Source organism: Grampus griseus, assembly GCF_964374135.1.
Source record: "Grampus griseus genome assembly, chromosome: 11".
Classification (NCBI taxonomy): Eukaryota; Metazoa; Chordata; class Mammalia; order Artiodactyla; family Delphinidae; genus Grampus; species Grampus griseus.
Window position 1 is genome coordinate 99,331,082 of NC_139005.1, and position 26,309 is coordinate 99,357,390.

Sequence of the window (26,309 nt, forward strand, 5' to 3'; positions counted from 1 at the left end):
GTGTTCTCGGCGGCGGCGGCGGCGGCGACTACAAGGAAAGGTGGCCGCGGGCGATGCAGGGGGCGCGGCACGTCGTGTGCGCCGTGTCGGGTGGGGTGGACAGCGCCGTGGCCGCGCTGCTGCTGAGGCGGAGAGGTGAGGCGACCGAGGGCCCAGACCGCCCCTGAGCGGCCCCTTCTCGTAGAGTCCCGCCCGGTCGTTCGGCGCCCCGGCCCCTCACCCTGTGCCTGGGGGTCGGAGAGCGCGCGACCGCAGACCCGACTGCTGGGGAGCAATCGGGCCATCCGTTACCGACGCAGTGAAGGGGGGGGTCTCCGACTTCGGGGGGCCGCGTTTCTCCCTGGCTCCGAGGCCCTGCATCCGGGGCAATGGCGGCGGCGTCCGCACGTAGCCTGGGGAGCGCTGACCTCTGCGGACACAGCAGCCTCCGTGGAGGTCCTTGCTCTTACGACAAACGACATGGCCGTCAGGCAACGTGTGCGACAAGTACCGACGGGTGGTCTGCTTATTAAATCGTGTCTGTGGTCTTGGTTCGGTGGATGACAAACTTTTGCGCAAAAGCGCTTGTTTCTTCAGGCGACTAACGGGTGCCCCGGGTCGGGAGCTGAGGTGAACTGCCCGTCTGACTTCTCCGTCTGTGTGGCCCTCTCTCATTGTGAGGCCTCGTACCTCTAGTGACACTTGTGGACCCTCTGCTGTGAGCCGCCTTTCGTGCTTGCCATGCAGGTACTTGCCATGCAGAGTGAGTGCAAGGTTCCTGACCTGGGACGAGTGATGTAAGCGCTCCCTGTCTGTGAAGTGGAGGGAACACCTACGTCACAGGGTTACTGGAAGTATTAGATAACATAATTCATACAGAGATTTAACCCCAGTGCCCAGCACATATCAGGCACGCAGAAAACAGTAGTGGTTATTAGTTCATATTATTAGTAACTGTAGCTGTTATGAAAGGTGCAATAAAAAAAGTTAAATAGCAGTATAGGCAAACTGTAGGCACATACAATTGCGAGAAAGGGGGAAGCAACGAATCACAGAGGCGGTAGTGTTTGAGAGGAGACTTGTCGAACCCAGGTTCATGTGCCCAACGCAGAGTGAGGCTAAACAAACCGAAAGGTCGAGTTTGGAGCAGAGGAAGGTTTATTAGTTGAGGAGGTGCCAACCTGGAAGATGGGACACCTAGACTCCTCAAATCCATGGTTGCAAGACTTGCAGGAGGAGTAGGATTTCACTAAGCAAAGATCGGGGAGGAGAAAAGGGCTTTCTGGCGGCGTCAGCAGCAGGAGCTGGCTCTGGCCAGAGGGAGGCGGAAGTGAGACCGTGAGGTGGCGTTTGGGGGTGGGGGCGGTTCCGAGGAGCTCCGGTTCTTCATGTCTCAGCGCGGAAAGAATTCAGCGAGAGGCAAAGTGATAGATAAGAAGGGATGTATTAGAATAGGACGTTTGTGAGGCTTACAGGCAGGCGGGCGAGAGGGTGCTGTGCCCTGAGAACTTAGTGGTTTACAGTTTTAAAATCAGAGGAAAGGTGGGGGGGGGAAAAGACCACCCTCTTCCTCATTCTTGAGTAGACGTCAGTCTTCCATCATCAGCTCCTCCACATTGGCTGGGGGAGTTTTCTTGTCCCTACATGGTCAAGCCAGGACTGTCATGGCACAATGAGAATTAGCAAAAAGGCGGTAACGTATGCTAAAAATGGTAAATCATCTCAGGTTTCAGTATAATGTCACCCTTTCCTTATATTTTTGTTTTTAGTACACACACAGGAGCATGTCCTAGGAATCATTAACTTACTGAGCTCACCGGGCAGGATGTGGGTCTCATGCCAGCATTGTTTTATTGTTTTGGGGGATGTCTCATGCTTCTGTTGCATGGTTTTGTTACTAAGCAAGCCTGCTTGGTTTTATGGTTAAGCAAACCTGCTTTCTTGAGTGATCATTAACTTACAGGGGCCTCCCATACTTTCTTCTTTACTTACAATCCCCTAGTGGGACTAACTATTTAATTACCCACTTTGTCCCTTTACTCTGTCCCTATCAGAAGGAGAGGGGGGTGGAGAGGTAGGTTGAGCCCTGGTTATGCAATATGTTCTATGAGGGGCTTTCGACTGTGTTGGGTAGCAGTGCAGAGCCCTTGAAGGGTTCTGATGAGGCTGTGACATGTTTGGGGGGATGTGGCAGGTGGCCCTGGAGAGTCTGGATATGTTATTTTACTACTTCCGGAAGGTAAGCTCTCCTTCCCGGAATCCAGACTGCACAGCTTCGTATTCCAGCTTCCTTGGGTTTTGCTCCTCCGTGGGAGAAGCTGATGGACGTAGCAAAGAAAAAGCCTGGTCCTCTCCACTCGGCATCGGGGTTTTTCCCAGTCTTGTTGGACGTGTGTGTTCTGTCACGTGCCTCCTGGAAAGTTAAGGACTGGCGAGGTGCTCTGGTCCCATACTGGAGTGCCAGAGCCTGTGCCCATGTAAATGGGTCACATCTCCAGAAGAAAGATGAGCAGGCAGATCAGGCTATAGAAGAGGAGATTTTGTGTTTTTTTGCGGTATACGGACCTCTCACTGCTGTGGCCTCTCCTGTTGCGGAGCACAGGCTCCGGATGTGCAGGCCCAGCGGCCATGGCTCACGGGCCCAGCCGCTCCGCAGCATGTGGGATCCTCCCGGACCGGGGCACGAACCTGCGTCCCCTGCATCGGCAGGCGGACTCTCAACCACTGCGCCACCAGGGAAGCCCAGAAGAGGGGATTTTTAAAGCTCTGGATGTGGAGTTGTGTGTTTGTTCTGGTCAAGCTCTTGTTCTCTGCTGGGCACTGGGGACACGTGGGTGTATGAGACACAGCTCCATGTTTTACTGAGCTACAGGGAGCATGGACGGGAACTACTGGCACCTAGTGTGGTGTGCACTACAAGAGAAGCAGTCACGTGGTTTGCGAAGCAGAGGAGGGAGGGCCTGTTACCTGCTGGGATGGGGGGGTGGTCTTGCTAATGTGACCTTTTAGTATTTGGCGAAGCTGTGTCACTGAATCTCTGTTCTTTGGAGTACTGTATTAAACCTTTTACGGTCAAATGCCCCGTCTTTCATTACATTGAGCCTACCCAAAAAACAGATTTCATATGTGGTAGACACCTATGTAGTCCTAAAGCTGGTCTTTCCAGTATTTGGTTGGGTGCTTTGTAAGCGGCAGAAAAGGGAGAAAACGGTCAAAATATACAGATAGTACAGCCCTTACAATAAGGTAGCCAAAATTTTAAATGTCTTTATGTCTGATGACTTAGAATCTAATTCTTAGATGGTAATTGGAAATAACTTTTGAAATGAGTTTACTTTTCTGATAACTGAAGGGTGGTTTTTATTTTTTATTTTATTTGTTGAATTTCTGCTCTTCTTTCGTTCAGTCACACGTTGGCTACGCCTCTATGTGCTTGGCATTGTGCGTGGGAGCACGAAGGTGAAAAAATGCCGTCTTGTTCATACAAGATGAGCAATCTTGGGGACGCGGGCAATCAGTACAGCCCCACAGCGTATTGTGAGGAAGGAGGCCTTTACAAAGTGCAGGGGGAGGGTCAGGGTGCGAGCATCAGCCGGAGAGTCAGGAACAGTTTGCACTAAGATGTAGTCGGAGCACAGAAGGCCACGTGGCAAAGGGGGGACTGCCAGGCACCCGTGCACAGAGGCACCGGAGAGCTCAGGAGTCACTGCTTTTTCCACCCAAGGTTGGTTTCATAAACTCTCTTTAATTTGCCCTTCGCTCCTCCCCCAGGTTACCAGGTGACAGGGGTGTTTATGAAGAACTGGGACTCGCTGGATGAGCATGGAGTTTGCACGGCTGACAAAGACTGCGAAGACGCTTACAGAGTTTGCCAAATCCTAGACATCCCCTTCCATCAAGTGTCCTACGTGAAGGAGTATTGGAATGATGTGTTCAGGTGGGTGCAGTTCCCGACGCAGAAGGCTTCCTAAGGGCAGGACTGCCGTAGTCAGCCGGGCTGGCGTGCCGCCGGCACTTTTTGTTTTGGCAGTGGTGCTGAAGACTGTGTGTGGGAGGCCTCAGCCGCCCTCAGGGAGTCTGTGTTAGAGGTCAGGCCTGCATCCCAGAGCACCCCTAGCCCTTCTTCCTGTTACTGTGCCACCTGCCAGAAGTCTAATGTCTCTGCTAAATTAGTATGAGGGAGCTAAGGCCGAGGTCTCCCACGGAAGGCTGGCTGTGACTGGTCCCTGAGGACAAATCCACTGGGCAGTAGATGTCAGGCTGAAGAGTCGGCTGGGGTGCTGGTTAAACAGATACCTCGACCTGGGTCTGGGATGGGGCCCTGGAACCTGCACTTGAGCAGGCGCTTCAGGTGATTCTGATGGAGGGGGTCCTTTGGGTCTTATTTTGGGAAATGGTACAGTGGGGCCTGGGGCCTGGTGAGTGTAGGTTCAGATGGAAACTGCAGCTGTCTTTAAACCGATATTTGATGAAAATATTGAAAATGGCTCTATACTGAAGCTCTTCTGTTTTGTAGAAAATTATAGTTTTGGTAAGACAGGGAGAAACTCTAAATTAAGCAAGTAATTTAGCTGATTTATTTTTCCATAGAGTGTCTCACACTTAGAAGTGAAAAGTCTTTTTCTTTTATTCCAGTGATTTTTTAAATGAATATGAAAAAGGAAGAACTCCCAATCCTGACATAGTCTGCAACAAACATATCAAATTCAGTTGTTTTTTTAATTATGCTGTGGATAATCTTGGTAAGTAATTGGGATTGTCTGCGTTTGTCTTTTTAAGAATTATAAGATTTCTGGGAGCTGAGGTCGGTTTCAACATGTATCTGTTTGATATTGGTGGTGGCTTTTCTGGATCTGAGGATGTAAAGCTTAAATTTGAAGAGATCAACCCAGTCTTGGACAAGTATCTTCCATTAGACTCCAGAGTGAGAATCATAGCTGAGCCAGGCAGATAACTACGTTGCATCAGCTTTCAAGCTCACAGTTAATATCATTGCAAAAAAACCTCCCATTAGAGGAGCAGACAGGCTCTGATGATAAAGATGAGTCGAGTGAACAGACCTTTACGTATCACGTGAATGATGGAGTCTGTGGAGCTTTCAGCGGCATCCTTTATGACCATGCACGTATGAAGCCCCTTCTGCAGAAGAGCCCCAAACCAGATGGGAAGTATTATCCATCCAGCATCTGGAGACTGACCTATGATGACCTCGATCGCATTGTTGAGCACTGTAACTTGCCCGAGATGCATATGGGAGATTGGATGCTCTTTGAAAACATGGGTGCTCACACTGTCGCTGCTGAATCCACTTCAGTGGATTCCAGAGGCTGACCATCTACTATGTGATGTCAGGGCCCACGTGGCAACTGATGCAGCAAGTCCAGAACCACAACTTCCTACCCAGATCAGAGGAGCAGGATGGTGGCACTGTGCCTGTGTCCTGTGCTTGGGAGAGTAGAATGAAGGTCACCCAGCCTGTGCTGCAACTTGTGTTGACGTGTAGACACCATTCTCGTAGCTGTTAACTGTGAGTTTAGCTTGAATTAGGGTTTGGGGGGACCATTTAACTTAGTTTCTGCAAGGTTTGAGATTTCTGTGTGAGTAGGCTTGGCACAGATGCGGCAATGTGGAAGCCCGGGAGGTGGGGTCACACTTACCTGTGTTCCTATGGAAACTATTGCAATATTTGTTCTATGTGGCTTTTTATTCACTTCTCAAACATGCTACTAAAGAGTGCCCCTAGACTGCTGAGCAAATGTTTGTAGCCTGTGCAATGGCAGGCAGAATGGACCAGAAGCTTAGTGTTGTGACCTGTTGAAAAAAATAATAAAGTATCTTGAAATTAAAAAAGGAGAATATCATAAGATTTTCAGAGAAAGCCAGAAGTCAAAGCCTTGTAAGCAGTTTCATCTTGCAGAAGGAAAGGAAGCAGTGAAAACGATAGTATTTTATATTTCACTGGCTAAGAAAGAACTCTCTGGCGATGCACAAATGATAGGATCCCAGGGGGGAGAGAGTGCATCTTTGTCACGGGCCGCACAGCCATAAGAACTAGCACAGTGGATTTCAGGAGAACCAACCTCAGAAAACCCTGAGGAACGAAGTGTTGGATCACTGGCGAGAGTTGAAAGGTGAGGCCCCCAGACCCTGCCTGCAGGTTCGACTTTGCTCAAAGCAGCTCTAGTTCCAGATGTGGTTATATTTAGCGGAAGTTTCAGGAGCCCTAATTCAGAACTTAAGAAACTCGGCATTTCGTTTCTTATTAGTCATCCTTTTTGCTGGTCCTACTGAGACCTTTTCTCTTGCTTTAAAAGCAGGCGTCTGCTTTGTCTCGGAAACGGGTCTGGGTCTGTAGCTGATTCTGGGTCCTGGGTCTGTTTCGTTTCTCTGGTTTGGAGCCATGTCTTAGTGGCCTGTTCGGAAAGCCTGTTTCTGCTCAAGGTCCTGCCGCCACCGACAGCTTGCCTGCAGAGTTTGTCCGTTCCCAGCTTCCTGCCTTCTCATTCCCGTCGGCCTGGTGGGACATCCCCATTCCTGTTTGTTGAACCCCCTGCTGCTGACCTGCTTACTTAGGCTCCTCGTGGTATCTGTTGCTGTGCTTTTGTGAATTCAGGTTCTCTTCTTGTCCCCTGCTGTCAGGGCCACCATAATGAGCTTCTGGAGCGCTGGATGCTGGTCTTGCACATTGTTCTGGCCCGTTGCAGCCCACCCTGCCACATCTGGCCATGTGCCAAGACATGCTGTGTGCCAGTGGCCCAGTGGGGTCACAGGACCACTGGCCACTCTGTCCTGTCAGCACTTTGCAATGACTTAAAAGGGGACAGAGTCGGCTTGCCAACCTGATACGCAAGTGACCTGCCACTGAGACGACAATGATGAAAAGTCGGTTCATGGAGTTAGGTTATTTTTTACCAAAAACGCCTATGAGAACTACGAATTGAAGTCCTAACAAATTTGAATGCTGGGCTAACACCAATAACATGAAATTGAGTAGAGATAAATGCAAAGTTTGCTACCTAGGTTCAGTAATTAAATCTTCTGGTACAGGATTGGGAGTCGATCTAGGGCCTCAAGGGGCCTCGAGCTGACTGTGAGCCTGCAGTCTGGCATCAGAGCCAGTGCAGCCCAAGTTTGCCTTGTGGTCAGGACATCCGAGGAAGGGGGAGGGGTCCGCGGGGGTCCACACTGGGCAGCCTACGTCTAGTGGCTGCATTTAGTTCCAGTTTACTCGGGAAAAAGAGTGACAGGCTCATGGAGCATGAGTTGGTTTTTATTTTGAGAGTGTGGGAAATACTCCATCTGACGATACTTTGGGGCCATCATAGCAGCACGCAAGCATGTGACTCAGGATCACATTCTAGCTTGGGACCCCAGAGGCCAGAGCTGGGGTGCGCAGGAGAAAGATTTCACTCAGGGGAGGCACAAACAGCTCTTCACGGGGCATGATGCTTGCCTTTGTAGAGCTTGAAGCTCCTTGTCACCTTAGCTTTTCAGGGAGCCCCTAGGTGGCCATCTGTTGGGGATGCTTCGGAAGAATTTCTGCGGTAAACGTTTCTGAGTCTGAATTTACTGTGTGAACAGTACAACACAGAATAAAAATACTCGAAACCTAGACCTCTGAAATCTTAGGGCTTCTCACAAAGAATCCTACATTTTTGCAGTGTAACTGGTGGTTCTTTAAGGAAATAAAGTGTTTTTTTTTCTCTATTAGAAAATCAATCAAGATTTAATAATGTGTTCCTAAGTGTGCTTTTTCAAGTAGTTAATATGCAGCAGTAAATTCTTACTGTGTCTTTTGTTTTACACTGAGCTACTTTGGTTGGTTAAGTACTGAATCAGTTTTGCTGCACCTTCCTGGAAAAAGTCTCTTGCGATACGAAATGTCTGAAATTTTCACTCAGTGCAAAGGTTATGGATTAATATGTGCCTTTGTAGGTTCTTTCACTTTTTTGCATTATGTGGAAAGAAGAAATTGACTATGCTGCATGGTCCTTCACTGTTATAAAAATAATATGTATTTATTAAAGAAAATTTAAAACTCAGAAGAGTAAAAAAGATAAGGGAAAGTGTCACCTATAATTTCACCTCCCAGAATCAAAGGAGGAGACTTTCTGATATTTGTCTTCATTTTTTTCTGTACATTAAAAAAAGTAGAGTCATAAACTTTCTTTCCCTACTGAACAATATCATAAGCGTTTTCCCATTAAAAATTCTGTGTAAGTGGCACTGTTATTATGGCAATGGCACTTTGATTTACTTCATATTCTCCTGGTGTTGAACGTTTCAGTTGTTTTCAGTTTTTCCTTAGTATAAGAAACACTGAAATTAGCTTTTCGTACTTGTGTGCATATCTGAATTTTTCCTTAAGCTAGAATGAATGGATAGATATTAACTTTAGAAAGACTCTTAGAGATACAGTGAAATCTTGTAGCAAGATTATATCAATTTAGAGACCTAAAGGCTGCTTATTTAATGGAATTTCAGGTGTGCCTCTATTCCCTGGGATCTGGGTGTTTGGGAGTGGGGCAGGTAATCTGCACAGACTGCCTGGTGTGAGACCTGGCGTCTGTCTGCTGCTTGGTGCACCCTGGGCTCCGACTGGCCAAGGCCAGCAAGTGCAAGTCTAAAATTTGATCCTCGGGACTTCCGTGGTGGTCCAGTGGTTAAGACTTGTGCTTCCACTGCAGGGGGTGCGGGTTCAATCCCGGGTCAGGGAACTAAGATCCCACATTCTGTGTGGCACGACCAAAAATATTTTTTAAATAAAAATTTAAAAAATAAGGGTGGGGCTAATGGCGGACTCCGGGAGGGCTTACGCCAAGGAGTACTTCCCAGAACTTCTGCTGCCAAAGTCTTTGTCCTTGTGGTGAGCCACAGCTGCCCCCTGCCTCTGAAGGAGACCCTCCAATACTAGCGGACTGAGCTCTGCCCACCAGAGCAGCACCCAGCTCCACCCACCACCAGTCCCTCCCATCAGGAAGCTTGCACAGGCCTCTCGGATAGCCTCATGCACCAGAGGGCAGACAGCAGAAACAAGAAGAACTACAGTCCTTCAGCCTGTGGAACAAAAACCACATTCACAGAAAGATAGACAAAATGAAAAGGCAGAGGACTATGTACCAGATGAAGGAACAAGATAAAACCCCAGAAAAACAACTAAATGAAGTGGAGATAGGCAACCTTCCAGAAAAAGAATTCAGAACAATGATAGTGAAGGTGATCCAGGACCTCAGGAAAAAAATGGAGGCAAAGATCAAGAAGGTGCAAGAGGTGTTTAACAAAGACCTAGAAGAATTAAAGAACAAACAAACAGATGAACAATACAATAACTGAAATGAAAAATACACTAGAAGGAATCAATAGCAGAATAACTGAGGCAGAAGAATGGATAAGTGACCTGGAAGACAGAATGGTGGAATTCACTGCCATGGAACAGAGTAAAGAAAAAAAGAATGAAAAGAAATGAAGCCTAAGAGACCTCTGGGACAACATTAAACGTACCAACATTCACCTTATAGGGGTCCCAGAAGGAGAAGAGAGAGAGAAAGGACCTGAGAAAATATTTGAAGAGATTATAGTCGAAAACTTCCTTAACATGGGAAAGGAAATAGCCATCCAAGTCCAGGAATTACAGAGAGTCCCGGGCAGGATAAACCCAAGGAGAAACACACCAAGATACATAGTAATCAAACTGACAAAAATTGAAGACAAAGAAAAATTATTAAAAGCAACAAGGGAAAAATGACAAATAACATACAAGGGAACTCCCATAAGGTCAACAGCTGAATTCTCAGCAGAAACTCTACGAGCCAGAAGGGAATGGCATGATATATTTAAAGTGGTGAAAGAGAAGAACCTATGACCAAGTACTCTACCCACCAAGGATCTCATTCAGATTCGACAGAGAAATCAAAAGCTTTACAGACAAGTAAAAGCTAAGAGAATTCAGCACCACCAAACCGGCTTTATAACAAATGCTAAAGGAACTTCTTTAAGTGGGAAACACCAGAGAAGAAAAGGACCTACAAAAACACAAACCCATAACAATTTGAAAAATGGTCATAGGAACATATATATCAATAATTACCTTAAATGTGAATGGATTAAATGCTCCAACCAAAAGACACAGGCTCACGCAATGGATACAGAAACAAGACCCATATATATGCTGTCTACAAGAGACCAACTTCAGACCTGGGGACACATATAGACTGAAAGTGAGGGGATGGAAAAAGAGATTCCATGCAAATGGGAATCAAAAGAAAGCTGGAGTACCAGTACTCATATCAGATGTAATAGACTTTAAAATAAAGAATGTTGCAAGAGACAAGGAAGGACACTACATAATGATCAAGGGATAAATCCAAGAAGAAGATGTAGCAATTACAAATATATATGCACCCAACATAGGAGCACCTCAATACATAAGGCAGATGCTAACAGCTATAAAAGAGGAAATTGACAGGAACACAATAATAGTGGGGGACTTTAACACCTCACTTACACCAATGGACAGATCATCCAGACAGGAAATTACTAAGGAAACACAAGCTTTAAATGACACAATAGACAAGATAGATTTAATTGATATTTATAGGACATTCCATCCGAAAACAGCAGATTACACTTTCTTCTCAAGTGTACATGAAACATTCTGCAGGATAGATCACATCTTGGGTCACAAATCAAGCCTCAGTAAATTAAAAATAATTGAAATCATATCAAGCATCTTTTCCAACCACAATGCTATGAGATTAGAAATAAATTACAGGGGAAGAAAAGTAAACACAAACACACGGAGGCTAAACAGTACGTTACTAAATAACCAAGAGATCACTGAAGAAATCAGAGGAAATCAAAAAATACCTAGAAACAAATGACATGGAAAACACAATGATCCAAAACCTATGGGATGCAGCAAAAGCAGTTCTAATAGGGAAGTTTATAGCAATACAGTCCTACCTCAAGAAACAAGGAAAAGCTCAAATAAACAATCTAACCTTACACCTAAAGCAACTAGAGAAAGAAGAACAGACAAAAACCTCAAGTCAGTAGAAGGAAGGAAATCATAAAGATCAGAGCAGAAATAAATGAAATAGAAACAAAGAAAACAATAGCAAAGATCAATAAAACGAAAAACTGGTTCTTTGAGAAGATAAACAAAATTGATAAACTTTTAGCCAGACTCATCAAGAAAAAGAGGGAGAGAACTCAGATCAATTAAATTAGAAATGAAAAAGGAGAAGTTACAACAGACACCACAGAAATACAAAGCATCCTAAGAGACTACTACAAGCAACTCTATGCCAATAAAATGGACAACCTAGAAGAAATGGACAAATTCTTAGAAAGGTATAACCTTCCAAGACTGAACCAGGAAGAAACAGAAAATATGAACAGACCAATCACAAGCAATGAAATTGAAACTGTGATTAAAAATCTTTCAACAAACAAAAGTCCAGGACCAGATGGCTTCACAGGTGAATTCTATCAAACATTTAGAGATGAACTAACACCCATCCTTCTCAAGCTCTTCCAAAAAATGGCAGAGGAAGGAACACTCCCAAACTCATTCTACGAGGCCACCATCAGCCTGATACCAAAACAAGACAAAGATACTACAAAAAAAGAAAATTACAGACCATTATCACTGGTGAATATAGATGCAGAAGTCCTCAACAAAATACCAGCAGACAGAATCCAACAACACATTAAAAGGATCATATACCATGATCAAGTGAGATTTATCCCAGGGATGCAAGGATTCTTCAGTATACACAAATCAGTGTGATACATCATATTAACAAATTGAAGAATAAAGACCATATGATCATCTCAATAGATGCAGAAAAAGCTTTTGACAAAATTCAGCACCCATTTATGATAAAAACTCACCAGAAAGTGGGCATAGAGCGAACTTACCTCAACATAATAAAGGCCATATATGACAAACCCACAGCAAACATCATTCTCAATGGTGAAAAACTGAAAGCATTTCCTCTAAGATCAGGAACAAGACAAGGATGTCCACTCTCGCCACTATTATTCAACATAGTTTTGGAACTCCTAGCAATGGCAATCAGAGAAGAAAAAGAAAAAGAATTCAAATTAGAAAAGAAGAAATAAAACTATCACTGTTTGCAGCTGACATGATACTATACATAGATAATCCTAAAGATGTCACCAGAAAACTACTAGAGCTAATCAATGAATTTGGCAAGGTTGAAGGAAACAAAATTAATACACAAAAATCTCTTGCATTCCTATACACTAATGATGAAAAATCTTTAAGAGAAATTAAGAAAACAGTCCCATTCACCGTTGCAACGAAAAGAATAAAATACCTAGGAATAAACCTACCTAAGGAGGTGAAAGACCTATACTCAGAAAACTATAAAACACTGATGAGGGCTTCCCTGGTGGTGCAGTGGTTGAGAGTCTGCCTGCTGATGCAGGGGACACAGGTTCGTGCCCCGGTCCGGGAAGATCCCACATGCCACAGAGCGGCTGGGCCCGTGAGCCATGGCCGCTGAGCCTGCGCGTCCGGAGCCTGTGCTCCGCAACAGGAGAGGCCACAGCAGTGAGAGGCCTGCGTACAGCAAAAAAAAAAAAAAAAACACTGATGAAAGAAATCAAAGATGACACAAACAGGTGGAGAGATATACCATGCTCTTGGATTGGAAGAATCAATATTGTGAAAATGACTATACTACCCAAAGCAATCTACAGATTCAGTGCAATGCCTATCAGATTACCAATGGCATTTTTTTTACAGAACTAGAACAAAAAAATCTTAAAATTTGTGTGGAGACACAAAAGACCTCAAATAGCCAAAGCAATCTCGAGGGGAAAAAAAGGAGCTGGAGGAATCAGGCTCCCTGACTTCAGACTATACTACAAAGCTACAGTAATCAAGGCAATATGGTACTGGCACAAAAACAGAAATATAGATCAATGGAACAGGATAGAAATCCCAGAGATAAAGCCACACACCTGTGGTCAACTAATCTATGACAAAGAAGGCAAGGATATACAATGGAGAAAAGACAGTCGCTTCAATAAGTGTGCTGGGAAAACGGGACAGCTACATGTAAAAGAATGAAATTAGAACACTCCCTAACACCATACACAAAAATAAAAATGGATTAAAGATCTAAATGTAAGACTGGACAGTATAAAACTCTTAGAGGAAAACATAGGAAGAACACAATATGACATAAATTACAGCAAGATCTTTTTTGATCCACCTCCTAGAGTAACGGAAATAAAATCAAAAGTAAACAAGTGGGACGTAATGAAACTTAAAAGCTTTTGCACTGCAAAGGAAACTATAAACAAGACAAGAAGAGATCCCTCAGAATGGGAGAAAATATTTGCAAAGGAATCGACGGACAAAGGATTAATCTCCAAAATATATAAACATTTCATGCAGCTCAATATTAAAAATACAAACAACCCAGACAAAAAATGGGCAGAAGACCTAAATTTGTCCAAAGAAGACATACAGATGGCCAAGAAGCACATGAAAAGCTGCTCAACATCACTAATTAGAGAAATGCAAATCAAAACTACAGTGAGGTTATCATCTCACACCAGTTAGAATGGGCTTCGTCAGAAAATCTAGAAACAACAAATACTAGAGAGGGTATGCAGATAAGGGAACCCTCTTGCATCTCGGTGGGAATGTAAATTGATACAGCCACTATGGAGAACAGTATGGAGGTTCCTTAAAAAACTAAAAATATAATTACCATATGATCCAGCAATCCCACTACTGGGCATATAACCAGAGAAAACCATAATTCAAAAAGACACATGCACCCCAGTGTTCATTGCAGCACTATTTACAATAGCCAGGTCATGGAAGCAACCTAAATACCCATCAACAGACGAATGAATAAAGAAGATATGGTACATATATACAATGGAATATTACTCAGCTATAAAAAGGAATGAAATTGGGTCATTTGTAGAGACATGGATGGACCTAGAGGCTGTCATACAGAGTGAAGTAAGTCAGAAAGAGAAAAACAAATATCGTATGTTAACACGTATATGTGGAATCTAGAAAAATGGTACAGATGAACTGGTTTGCAAGACAGAAATACAGACACAGATGTAGAGAACAAACGTATGGACACCAAGGGGAGAAAGGGGCAGAGGGTAGTGGTGGTGGGATGAATTGGGAGATTGGGCTTGACATATATACACTAATATGTATAAAACAGATAACTAATAAGAACCTGCTATATAAAAAAAAATTAAAAAATAAATTAAAAAATCTCCGGAGATTTCCCTGGTGGTGCAGTGGTTAAGAATCCGCCTGCCAGTGCAGGGGATACAGGTTCGATCCCTGGTCCGGGAAGATCCATATGCCGCGGAGCAACTAAGCCCGTTGAGCCTGCACTCTAGAGCCTGTGAGCCACAACTGCTGAGCCTGCGTGCCACAGCTACTGAAGCCCGCACGCCTAGAGCCCGTGCTCCGCAACAAGAGAAGCCACGACAATGAGAAGCCCATACTCCTCAGCGAAGAGTAGCCCCTGATCGCCACTACTAGAGAAAGCCCGTGCACAGCAACGAAGACCCAGCGCAGCCACAAAATTTAAAAAACAGAATGTCAGTTGTATTAAAGTATTTGACAGGATAGACATCTGCACTATAAAATTAAAATTAAAAAAATTTTAAATAAAAATCTGATCTTCGTATTTTTAAAAACCTCTCAGGAGCAGATGCAGTTGCTACGGGTCACTATGCAAGAACGTCCCTGGAAGATGAAGAGGTCTTTCAGCAGAAGCACGTTAAGAGGCCAGAAGGGCTTTTTAGAAATCGATTTGAAATTAGAAATGGTGAGTAAAAGTGCCTGGGCCAGAGCTTAATTATTTGTGAATGAAGTAAACTATTTTGAAGAATGACAGTGAGTTGTTTGAGCACACCTGCACGACTTCTCTCCGTGTGTTCCAAACTAGCTCATTGGTTTTGGTTTCCTCTTCGAAAAAGGACAGTTACCGAGAGGGTCGTTTTCCCCAAGGGCCTGTGATTGGTACCAGGAAGAGGCTCAGGTGGGGCGCCCGGGCCAGGGCTGCTGGGAAACTGAAGCCGCAATTCATAACCCAGTTCTGGGAGGAGACGCACAACAATAATAATTGAAGTGTAACAGGCCCTGATTCTTACCCTCGAGTTTGTGAGGACTTGAGATTGAGGTGTACTTTAGTGTGACATGAGTGCTGGGACCTGACATGGCACAGGCCTGGCAGCCAGGCTTGTAACTATGCTTACGAAGATTACATATATAAATTAGCTCATCAGTGTCAAAGGGAGCGACGTTCCACCTGCCTAGAAAATGCCAGGCAGTCACCTGGGAAGCTGCTGGCTTGTCCTGGTACATCTGCATGTAGAACAGAGGAGTTGGCGTCATTATTAAGTGAAAGGCAAGATGGGGCTCGGAGCCGTGTTTCTGTGGGCAGTTTCCACTGCTGCAGCCCCACGGGGGAGTTGGCATTTCCCCGCGTCTGGCCTGCCCTGGCCGCCTCACGCCCACCGCCTCCCTCCCCGCGCCCCTCTTGGCAGTGCCAGCATGCGGGTTCTCTGGTTCTGGTTCTCAGATGAGGAAACTGAAGCTTGGCTGCACTCGCCAACCGGGGTGCCTCGGGTTGGGGGGCTGGATCCCAGCTGCGTCTGTTCAGCTCCGCCGTCCCTGGTCGTTGTGCCGTCCTCCGTGTCATCCGGCCTGATCCACCCTGTTTTCCTTCTCTCTCCCTCCTTCCCCCCTCTCACAGCAGCCGAGGCCAGAGATAACCGTACTGGCAGGGCCCAGACAAGGACACCGCCTACGTGATGTTGGGAAGGCCTCTCGCTGCTGCCTGCAGGGCGCTGGGCCGTTTGTGTTCCCTGTGGGGGCGTGTGTGTGTGTCTGTGTGTGTGTCTGTGTTTGTGGTTGGGGGCTGATGTGTGGGGAGAGGTGACCGCTTCCCTCCCCGGTGCTGCCTTCGCACTCCTGGGCAGCCCTCACCAGGAAACCCTCCACGTCAGGAGGACACGGCTTTGACTGCCCAGCCCTGCCGCCTGGGGACTCCATGGTGGAATTTGCCCAGTGAACGTCGGTCTGAGGGGCCTGAGTAGATGCAGGATTTGTTTCCACGTCACATAGCCACCCCCGCTTACCTCCTAGAACGTGTGGCGCCTCACAGAGCTTGCTGGGCCTTTTTGACAGGCCGGAGGCACTCAGACCTCTGACTGCATTGGCGTGTGCTTTGTTCTGTGTAGCTGTTTTAATAATACCACAGTGTCTTTGTTCTCTGTGTGCGTTTTAGGCACCTAGAGATTTTTATTTTGCTCTGACTCAGTTGCCCTGGAGACCTGGTCTGGGGCCTCCTGGCCTGGGTCCCTGGGGAGAGCGCATAGGGGCAGCAGAGTCCAGCCTGCGCTCCTGACCCTGGGCCCTGGGCCAGGGTAGATGTCCTCACCCGTCCCCGTGGCAGGTAGCACCACGGCCGACCCGGAGGAGCGAAGGTGTGAATGAGGCTCCAGGCACAGGCAGACCATTGCCTAGCAGGCATCCCTGTCCATGGTTTAGGGTTCCTGCTTGCTTTCTTAAAAATCACAGATTTTGAGTTTGTTTTAAAATAACCCAGAACTTTGAGAAATTGCAAATTGCTCCCAGTATTCTGAGGCTTTTATATGCACTTAGACTGTTTAAGTTTAGTTTTGAAACAAAAAAGAACCTTTGGCAAATGAGTCTGCCTACCTGATGGCTGGTTGACTGAACTCGGTTTTTCACTTTTCACTTGATTTTGTTGTTTTGTACGTAAAAAGTGATGGAATAGAAACCAGGTGATTGAGCTCAGTTTCCAGCTCTGCGCTTCTCTCCCTGCACCATTGTGGGCAGTCACTTTAATTATCTGAGCCTCAGTTTCCTCATCTGAAAATGGGGATAATTCTATCATAGGGCTAAAGTGAGAATCAAATTTGAGGTCACGGGTGGAAAACATTAGCGACACAGAGAGCATGTTACACATGTGACTGGGCCGAGCTGCACTCTGCACTTGGGCTATTTGTACCCTTGGCACGGGTGTGAGCTGTGGGTGTGACTTGCCGAGGCTTTGCTTAGCCCTGGTTGTGAGTCACGTGGAAAGAATCTGGAACACTGGTGTCATGTTCGGTTTCCTCCATTGGTCATTGAGCTGCAGAGTGGGGGACCCAGCGTTTGCAGTCATGGAAGGTCTGTAACACACCAGGCAGGACCGAGGAACCCGGAGATGGAGGCGGGCCTTGTTTCCTGAACCGCATCCCGTGGCCAGGGTCAGTCACAGCTCTGCACTGTCGCTGTCCAGCCGGGAACGGGTGTTTACAATGAATAGAACATTAGAGAAACTGCAGAGGAGCAGCTGACGGATGTCAGCTCGAACCATAAGAAAAGCCCACTGTGACCAGGTGGGGAGTACGTTTAGAAGCCGGGTGCTGCGGGGGGACGTGGTTGGCGTCCACTGTGGGACCTGGGAGGTGAGCAGGGTCCCTGAGAGCAGCCACGGTGCAAACACATCCTGTGGTTATTAGGAAACAGCACAGCTGACACCATTTCAGCAGGATTTTCTGTACGTTGTCTCGTCCAGTTTTCCCAGATGTGGCTGAGTTTGTTTTTTTCTTAATACTTCATAACATTTTTGTCTTGTGATGTTTAATCTTTGCAGATATAGTCTAACATATGAACTGGAATAAATGTCCTTATCACATAAACTCTACCCTCTGCGTATTTTTTTCAATAGTAGATCAGTTAGGGATGAGGATTTTTCTTACCTTAACCACGGCAGTTCTCTTTTCTGGAAGTCTTCTACTGAGTATTGATCTTTGTTTCTGCCAGACCAGGGGTAATCTATCGAAGTAAACAGAAGGACATTATTAAAAGCAAAGTATGATGATTTTTATTCCTGCAACATCTTTTGTTCTTTACTCTTGGCAGTGGTAAAACTTCTGCAAGCAGCTGACAGCTTTAAAGACCAGACCTTCTTTCTCAGCCAGGTTTCCCAGGATGCCCTGAGGAGAACCCTCTTCCCCCTGGGGGGATTAACAAAAGATTTTGTAAAGAAAATAGCTGCTGAGAATAGACTTCATCATGTGCTTCAGAAAAAAGAGGTAGGATTGAGGGGTGTGCGTGCTCCCAGCCTGGGGTCCTGCACCACCTCCCCTGCCTGGGATCTGGCGTCGAGCGAGGAGCCCGTCGTGCACACAGTGGGAGGGGCTGGGTCCTTCAGAAAGCAGCAGAGGAGGGACCTCTCCCTCCCGGCCGTGCCTTGGCCCCCCGGAGTGGCAGCTGTCCTGGCCGCTAGGTGGCTGGCTGGGGTGCTCTTGGCTCAGCTGCCAGGTGAGAGCAGGACGGTGAGGACCGGGCTCTGAGACCCCCATCAGCACACACGTCTCTGTTTCCATCCACGCGTCAGCACGGCCTCGTCAGGTGTCTTCTTTGCGCCAGGCTCTGCACCACTGGCCTCTGAGGACGCGGTGAGGAGCGCAGTTCCACCCCTGCCTTCAGGGAGCTTACGTCAAGGGGGCAGACAGACAAACCTACCGTTGTAAACTCGGAAGGTGTCCCTGAGAGAAGGTGTAGGGTCCGGTGAGAGAAAATTCGGGGGCAGGGACAGACACCAGGAAAGGCCTCCAAGGAAAGTCTGTCTGTCCTCAGGCCTCAGGGTGAATAGGATTTAGTGTCACGTAGACGGTCGGGGAAGAGCCTGTGCAAAGGCCCCGAGCCTGGCGCAGTGGTGGAGTTGAGGTGAAGCCAGTGTGGTGGGCGCTTGGTGCTAGAGGGTGGGGTGCAACGTGGGAGGGGTCCCGGCGGGCTCGGCAGACCCTGGGGCAGTCGGTCTAACCAGGCGGCTTCGGGTTGAGGCGGCCTTAGCTGCAGCCACTGCTTCACGTCTGTCCTGGGGATGGGCACAGCTGTGCTCTTGCCAGCAAGTTGCTGTCCCCAGGGAAGCCAGCCCGGTGCCCATCCCTCCACCTGTAGCATCTCGACTCATGTCTCTACCTGTTCGGTTTCTGGGTGTGACCGGTAAGAGCTGAGCGAGCCGCCCTCATAGGACCCGTGTTCTAGGGACACAGGCCAGCGCGTGAGCGAGGAAGCCGAACCATGGGCGCGGGACGGCGAGCCTGTTCCCGCTAGGCCTTCCCGCGTGCTAGAAACGTCACCTGGAGAAAAGACTCTCCGTCCTCGGACCCTCCCGCGATGCTTCACCCGTGGCCTGGCTTGCGCTTCCTGCTTCTGCTCGGGCCCCTGTCTCTCCCCGAGACTCAGCGACCGGCCTGAGGGCTTAAGCAGCTTTAGTGTTTTCCTGGGCGGCTGGTCTGAGGGTCTGCAGCGCGGGCCGGGCCCTGCTGGGTGTGGGGGTGGCACTGCCTACTTAGCTGCCGAGGTCCGTGTCTGGGGCCTGAAGTAAGCCCCTGAGATCTGTTTGTGGCTGGGACTGGTGTGTGTGGTGCTGGAGAAGGGAAGCCAGGCCCCTGGCCCGGGGGAGGGGCGGCTTGGGGCAGGTGAGGCCCCGAGAGGCCCCGTGTGTCCCTCCCGCCCCTGCGCAGGCTCTCCAGGTGGAGTGCAGGACCCCACCCGGCCGTTCGTCTCACGGTCGGCCTTCCTTTCGTTTCAGAGCATGGGCATCTGTTTCGTTGGTAAAAGAAATTTTGAAAATTTCATCCTTCAGGTGAGTGGCTTTTGATGCAAAAGGACGGAGCCGCGTTTCTGCTCTGGACCTGGATCTGTTAGCAATGAAACGTTTGTTTTCCAGTACTTACAGCCTCGACCTGGTAAATTTATTTCAATAGAAGACAATAAGGTTCTGGGAACACATAAAGGTGAGAAGCAACCCTGGGCTGCTTTTCTTCCTGAGCTCCTTGAGGCGTGGGGCAAGTTTGAGCTCTGGGGATTTCGAGATGATTGCAGTCCCGCAGGCACGGCGGTGGGTGGCGCCAGGGAAGGTGGGAGTGGCTCTGACCCGGTGTTTGCGATTTGAGACGTGGGCTCCTTTCAAGCATCGCAGCCGATAACAGAGGATGCCGTCTGGTTCAGAAGCCTCACTCTCTGAGCTATGTATTAAGTCTCCATGAATAGACTTATTTTTTCATTACATACAGAGAATACCAGACTACAGAAAAACTCCACTGGAGGGAAGGAGTTAGGTTGACTTCAGAGCATGAGTTTCATGACTTAGGACGCCGTGAAGAGTTGGGACCAGAAGGTGGCCCTCCTGGCCGGAGTGCTGCACCCCAGGTGCTGCTCCCTCATTCGCAGACGCCGCTGGGGGTCGGGGCACCCTGAGCCTGCCCTGAGCCGGCGTGGGGAGGACGGGTCAGGCGCGAGAGTTCACAGCCCAGGTGGGAGGACAGAGGCGGGCTTGGTCAACGGTGGGGCTGTGCCCTTGGGGGCCTGGTGACAGACGAGACTTGGTCCAGCGTGGGTCTGACCTGCCGGAAGGACGAGGGCTGGGGCTCAGACATGGACACTCCCAAGGGGCTTGTTCCTTGGAGACCCTCACCTCGGTTTGGGCCGGACAGCTTCCCCTTCCTGGTGCTGTTGGAGGGAGCGGGCCTTAGATGTCACGGGCTCCCAGAGAGCTGAGCGTTTCTGAGGGAGGACGTGCCGGCCCTGCTGGGGACAACTTGCAGGGCGCTCGCAGCCTGTCCCGGCAGGAGGCTGCCAGGGCACACAGGGGAGCCCAGATCCGTTGCCTGGCTTGCAGAAGTGGAGCGCTGAGCTTGGCGCCGGTTCCCCCGTGGGGCTGGGGGCTGGGGGCTGGAGGAGGCGTGGCCTAGCCGGCTGGCCTTGTGGTATTTGTGGTGGGGGTGAGGGTGCACAGAGAAACCGGGGCAGCCTGGTGGCCTGGCCCCGAGGCGGTTAGTACACGGCGGCTCGACCCCTCGGCAAGAGGGGCTCGTGGCTTCAGGCGGGGCACTTGGCCCATGTTCTAAAGGAGCGGTCCCTGCTCCTTGTGGGTCAGGGGGCCGCGCAGCTGGAACGGCTCCTCGCGGGGTGGGAGGTACAGCCTAAGCCAGGCCGCCCGGGTGGTCCGCAGAGGGAGCCTCCTGCCTGCTGCCTCCCAGCCTCCTCCCCGTCGCGAGGGTGGGACGTTTGAGACGGGGCCCCTCCCACCTCGCTGAGAAACTGTTTCCACAGGTTGGTTCCTGTATACTTTGGGCCAGAGAGCCAACATAGGTGGCTTGCGGGAGCCCTGGTACGTGGTGGAGAAGGATGGCGTCAGGGGCGACGTGCTCGTGGTGAGTCGGGCGGGTGAGGTGACGGAGGCCTGGTTGTGGCAGAGCCCACGGTGCTGAGCCAGGCAGGGTGGGGCGTCTGCAGGGCAGCTGCGGTCGGGCGCATCCTTGCCTTTCCTCTGCCTCCTCCCGGGATTGGCCCTAGGTACCAGAAGGGTTTTGTTTAAGGTACTAGGCTTTTACTGTATGCTGGTCGCATTATTAATCACATCAATCCTTGTAGATAGATGTATTCCTCCGATTTTACAAGACTCAAAGATTAAGTAACGTGGGAAGGTCCCTTGGAGCGGGGGTGGCTCAGTGCCTGGGACAGGGCCTGCACACAGAGGCCTCCAGCGATTCACTGTTGAACAGATAGGGTGCAGAGCTGGGACCGACCTAGGCCTTCTGCCGCAGCGGGGCTCTGGGCCACTGGACCCGGGACTGTGTCCCCAAGCTCTAGAGCAGGACTTCACAAAGGGGGCATGTTTGCCCTGCTCCCCTCCCTGGGACATTTGGCAGGGCCTGGGGACATTTTCAGCATCACGGCATGGGGGAGGGAGGAGGGGAGCAGGTGCTGCTGGCGTCCAGGGGGTGAAGCCAGGGAGCCCCGTCCCCTCCACAGTGATCCGGCCCCACATCTCAGCAGTGCCGAGGCTGAGCGTCCCGGCTCTGAGCACGCTCTGTCCCAGAGCTGGGGGACCCTCCGTTAGATGCGGGCAGAGGGGCCAGCAGGCCTCTGGGACACCACCACCCAGAAGAGCCCTGGGCGCAAGGGCCTGGACGGTGATTCTGGTCCAGCATGAGTTAAAGGGACTTTAGTGTAAAGTTTAGCTGTCTCTTTTGCTTTGAGAAAGGACATCCACCGACACTTGTGCCCTATGTGGGTCTCCTTATCTACTTAGAGCCCAAGGGCCCTGGGCTTGATGCCCTTGGTCCTCCCTCAGGGGAGGCCTACTAAGTCCTAGGAGGCCAGGTGCATGGAGGCCTAGGAGGCCTGTCCCCAGCCACGTGGGGCTTGGTGGGATCCCTGTGGCGACGTGGCTGTCTCGTGTGCGTCTGGCCCTGGGACGCCGGGTTGTGGTGGGGGCAGGGTGAACTTCCAGGAGGAGAGGTCATGGGGTTGGATCGCATGCTCCTCTGCTATTTGCTGAGTGTGGCCATGACGAGTGACTTTCCCTCTCGTGCCTCAGTTTCCTCATCTTCAAAGTGGGGTAGACAGGCTCGAGGGATAAGCGCATGAATTTCCACGTGTCAGCGTGGATTTCAGTGAGTGTTTACTGTTATCATTAGTAATGAAGTGCAGAGGGGGCTTTGGGGCAGGACCCTCCACTGAGGGCTCCAGGGCGTCACGTCCTCGCGCTCCGCTCCGCAGGCCCCCCGGACAGACCACCCGGCCCTGTACAGGGACCTGCTGCGGACCGGCCGCGTGCACTGGGTGGCTGAGGAGCCGCCCGCAGCCCTGGTCCGCGACAAGATGATGGAGTGCCACTTCCGGTTCCGCCACCAGATGGCGCTAGGTGACTGAGCGGGGATCCCCGGGTGAGGCCAGCGTTAGGACCGGCGATTCGACCTGGGCCCGGGCCCCCACTGTTCAGATTGTACAACGTGTAGGCCTCCTTGCCCTCTGCCTCCGCAGAGACAGCCTGGGGGGCGCTGAGGCCAGCTTAGCCTCCTTTGTCCGTGACACAGGGTCGGTCGGTCTCTGGAAGAGGGCAGGTTGCCGGGGCGGGTGGGACTGAGGGTCCCGCTGGCAGGCCGCCGGCAGGTAGTGTGTGTGCCGCCCCGGGGCCCGGGCGGGCGGCGCGGAGCCCCTCTGGCCGTCGCCCCGAGCTTCCTTTGTCCTCGCTGCCTGCTCCTTCCTCCCCGGGGGCCCAAGGCCTGGGTCTGAGCACATGTGGCAAGGCCAGCACCCCCTCCAAGGGTCCTTCTCTTCCCCCAGTGCCCTGCGTGCTGACCCTCAATCAAGACGGCACTGTGTGGGTGACGGCCGTGAAGGCTGTGCGGGCTCTCGCCCTGGGACAGGTGAGTGGGGGTCTCAGCCCCAAGTCTGCGCCTGCCTTTGCCCCGGAACCCGGCCCTCCTCAGCAGCTGCTCGGCCGCTTGGAGGAGCAGGCTTCGTGCTCTGGAAGGATGGCATTTCCTCCGGACCGGAGCAGCTGGTCTCCAGGGGGAGCTGAGGGGCAGAGGGGCTGCGGTGCTCGGCTCACACAGCCCGCGAGGGTGGGTGCACAGGCAGCCCTGCAACCGTGAGGCATGGCTCTTGTGCGGCTACTGGGAGCGCCGGCTGCCCTGCCCTGGCCCGCCGCTGGTCTGGGCCCCGGGGACAAGGACAGAAGATGGGGAGGCAGAGCATTGCCCCTCCCCAGCCCCAGGTCCGGGCTCCTGGCTGCACTGTGGGCACCCGGATGCTGGGTCGCACTGCAGGTGACACGGCCTCTCTCCTCTGCAGTTCGCTGTGTTCTACAAAGGGGGCGAGTGCCTGGGCAGTGGGAAGATCCTGCGCCTGGGGCCATCCGCCTACACACTCCAGAAGGGCAGGAGCAGACCCGATGTGACCGTGGAGGGCTCCAGCATCGGCCGGGGTGACAGCCCGGGCCAGGGACCCACGCTCTGACAGAGGCCGAGCGGCTGCTGTGGGGCTCATGGGAGGAGACGTGGACGAGCGGAGCCGGGGGCAGGGCCGCTTCAGAGCCAGGGAGAGCCCATCCTCTCTGCTTGCTGGCCGGCGGGTCTGTCCCAAGTGCCCCATGGGTGGAGTTCCTCTTGCGCACCCCCTAGAGGGCTTCCCGTCCGGGGGCATGCCGAGGGGACCTGTGGGGAGGGATGGATGGGCTGCAGGGGCAGTACCCAATAAAAACTCTGTCTGGGGTTTGGATTCTGATGGCTTCCAGTGGGGTGGGGCCTGGGTGGGCCGTCTCGGGGGCTCCACGGCACTAGCCACGTGTGGGGAGGCGGGGGTGTGTGCTGCACGGGAGAGCAATGGGATCCCCCCTTCCTCCGCCTCCATTCACGGCTGTGCCCACCCTCACCTGTGGCAGAGGATGTGTGACGGCCCTTGAGCTGACTCCCAGCCTGCAAGGGTATCTGAGGGGGACAGTGTGACCTTGAGGCCACTCTGAGGGGCGGCGGCCCTGCCCCCAGTCCAGGCAGCTGCACGGGAGCCTCCCCTCCCCCTGCAGAGTGCCCGGCACCCTGGCCAGGCACCCTGGCCAGTCACGTCGAGAGCTGAAGGGTAGCTTATAAACAAGGGAAGTTTATTTCTCATGGTTGTGGAGCCTGGAAGTCTGAGGTCAAGGTGCCGGCTCTGACGGGGGAGGGTCCTCTTACGGGGGGCCGGTGACCGTCTTCTCACTGTATCTTCGCGTGGTGCAAGGGGCAGGGGTTTTTCTGGGACCGCCCCACCTCCAGCCGCGCCACGCAGCTTGTGGGATCTCCATTCCCCCACCAGGGACCGAACCCCGGCCTTCGGCCGTGAAAGTGCTGAATCCTAACCACTGGACTGCCAGGGAGCTCCCTGCGGCCTCTGAAGAACACCTGTCCGCTTCATGAGGGCCCCACCCTCAAGACCCAATGGCGGGCTTCCCTGGTGGCGCAGCGGTTGGGAGTCCGCCTGCCGATGTAGGCGACACGGGTTCGTGCCCCGGTCCGGGAAGATCCCACATGCCGCGGAGCGGCTGGGCCCGTGAGCCATGGCTGCTGAGCCTGCGCGTCCGGAGCCTGTGCTCTGCAACGGGAGAGGCCACAACAGTGAGAGGCCCGCGTACCGCAAAAAAAAAAAAGACCCAATGGCTGCCACCACATCAGGGCTAGGGTTTCAACCTGTGCCCTTCGGGACACAAACACACACCATAGAGCACGTGCGTGTTTTGTGCAGCGCTGAGTGGCAGATGAGAGCACCTTTGGAGCTGGCTTTGGCCGGGGGCATCGTGGGTGGCCGTCGTCCTGCCGTGAGCAGTTGAAAGGCCCGCTGGGGAGCCACCGCAGGACTTGAAGGCGGGAGGTTTGGAGACGCTCCACCAGGCCTTCCCGGGGGCGCGGTCAGCTGGGTCAGGTGGAGGTTGGCTCTTCCTGGAAGGGCACACTTCTGCGTGCCCCAGTGCCTCCAGCTTCCCTGCCTTGGCGTGGGTTAGTGCCCTGTCCCGGCTCCCGGTGGGCCCCAGGGTCCCTGGTGCTCTGCTCAGGGGCCCAGCCACCTGCTCCGGTGCCAGGATGGACGAGCCTCAGGCTCTCCCTCTCACTGACCTCAGACTCAGCCCTTGCTTGTGCTCCAAGCCAGGCTCCTGTGGAGGCTAGAAGTGTGGCTCCCGTCTCCTGTGGGTTAGAAGGTTCTAGAGCAGAGGCAGTGCGGCATATTCTTCCAGGTGCTATGCTGATGGGGAGTAACTCGGGGGGGGGGTCACGTGGCCCCCCAAGGCTCAGAAGCCCCTTGTGCTGAGGGGCAGAGCTGCAGGGCCAGCCCTGGGTCAAGTCACCCAGGACGGAGCTCCTGCCCCCAGGAAGGTCACACAAGGGAGGGGCTTGAAGTGGGTGACGGGCACCTGGGCTCCAGAATGTGCAGGGCCTGCGGCCACAGTGAGGACAGGGCTTCCTTCTGGACAGGAGGGGAGGCCTGGAGAGGGTTTTGAGCAAAGGATCTCTCTGGCTGGTGTGAGGTACAGATGGGAGGGGACAGGAGAGGACCAGGTGGGCTGTGGAGGTTTGGACGAGAAGGGGGTCCAGATGCCCTTGGTTCTCTAGCAGGTCGAGATGGACCATTCTCGAGCACTGAGTGGTCGCCCTCCTGCACAGCCAGGCTCTGCCACCTGGGGCCGAGGGAGGAGGATGGGAGTCCGGGAACGGACACCACGCTTGGGACTTGCCCCGGGTCTGCGCAGGGGCTGCCGCCTGCCGGGGGGACCAGCCTCAAGCCTGGCACTGTGGCCCTGCCAGCCTGGGGCAGGGGCACGCGGTGGGCTGGGCCCTACAGCCGGCTGAGTGTGACCCTGCGTCAGGGTGACCGAGAGCTGCGCCCACCGCTCCCCCCAACCCCGGCTCAGCGGTGCCCAGTCCTTCGGCGGCACAGATGCCCACTCTGCGGTGGGGGCCGGTGA

General features: G+C 51.6%; 1 protein-coding gene and 1 pseudogene across 5 annotated transcripts; both read left to right on the forward strand.

Moving 5' to 3' along the window:
* Positions 1–24,081, forward strand: TRMU (tRNA mitochondrial 2-thiouridylase). 4 transcript variants are annotated; one of them, XM_082666751.1, is made up of 11 exons: positions 1–135; positions 3,751–3,916; positions 4,615–4,721; positions 14,703–14,825; positions 17,936–18,108; positions 19,617–19,670; positions 19,755–19,821; positions 21,140–21,240; positions 22,592–22,736; positions 23,159–23,241; positions 23,669–24,081. In XM_082666751.1, exons 1-11 carry the CDS (start codon positions 54–56, stop codon positions 23,831–23,833), a joined length of 1,266 nt encoding a protein of 421 aa, XP_082522877.1. In that variant the 5' UTR covers positions 1–53; the 3' UTR covers positions 23,834–24,081. The 4 variants fall into 4 exon arrangements, with proteins under 4 accessions (XP_082522877.1, XP_082522875.1, XP_082522878.1 ...); XM_082666749.1 differs by lacking the exon at positions 23,159–23,241; XM_082666752.1 differs by lacking the exon at positions 14,703–14,825.
* On the forward strand, positions 4,775–5,482 carry LOC309829366 (ornithine decarboxylase-like; annotated as a pseudogene). Its single transcript has one exon. The product of its transcript is annotated as an ornithine decarboxylase-like (transcript).
* Positions 24,082–26,309: the final 2,228 nt, after the last annotated feature.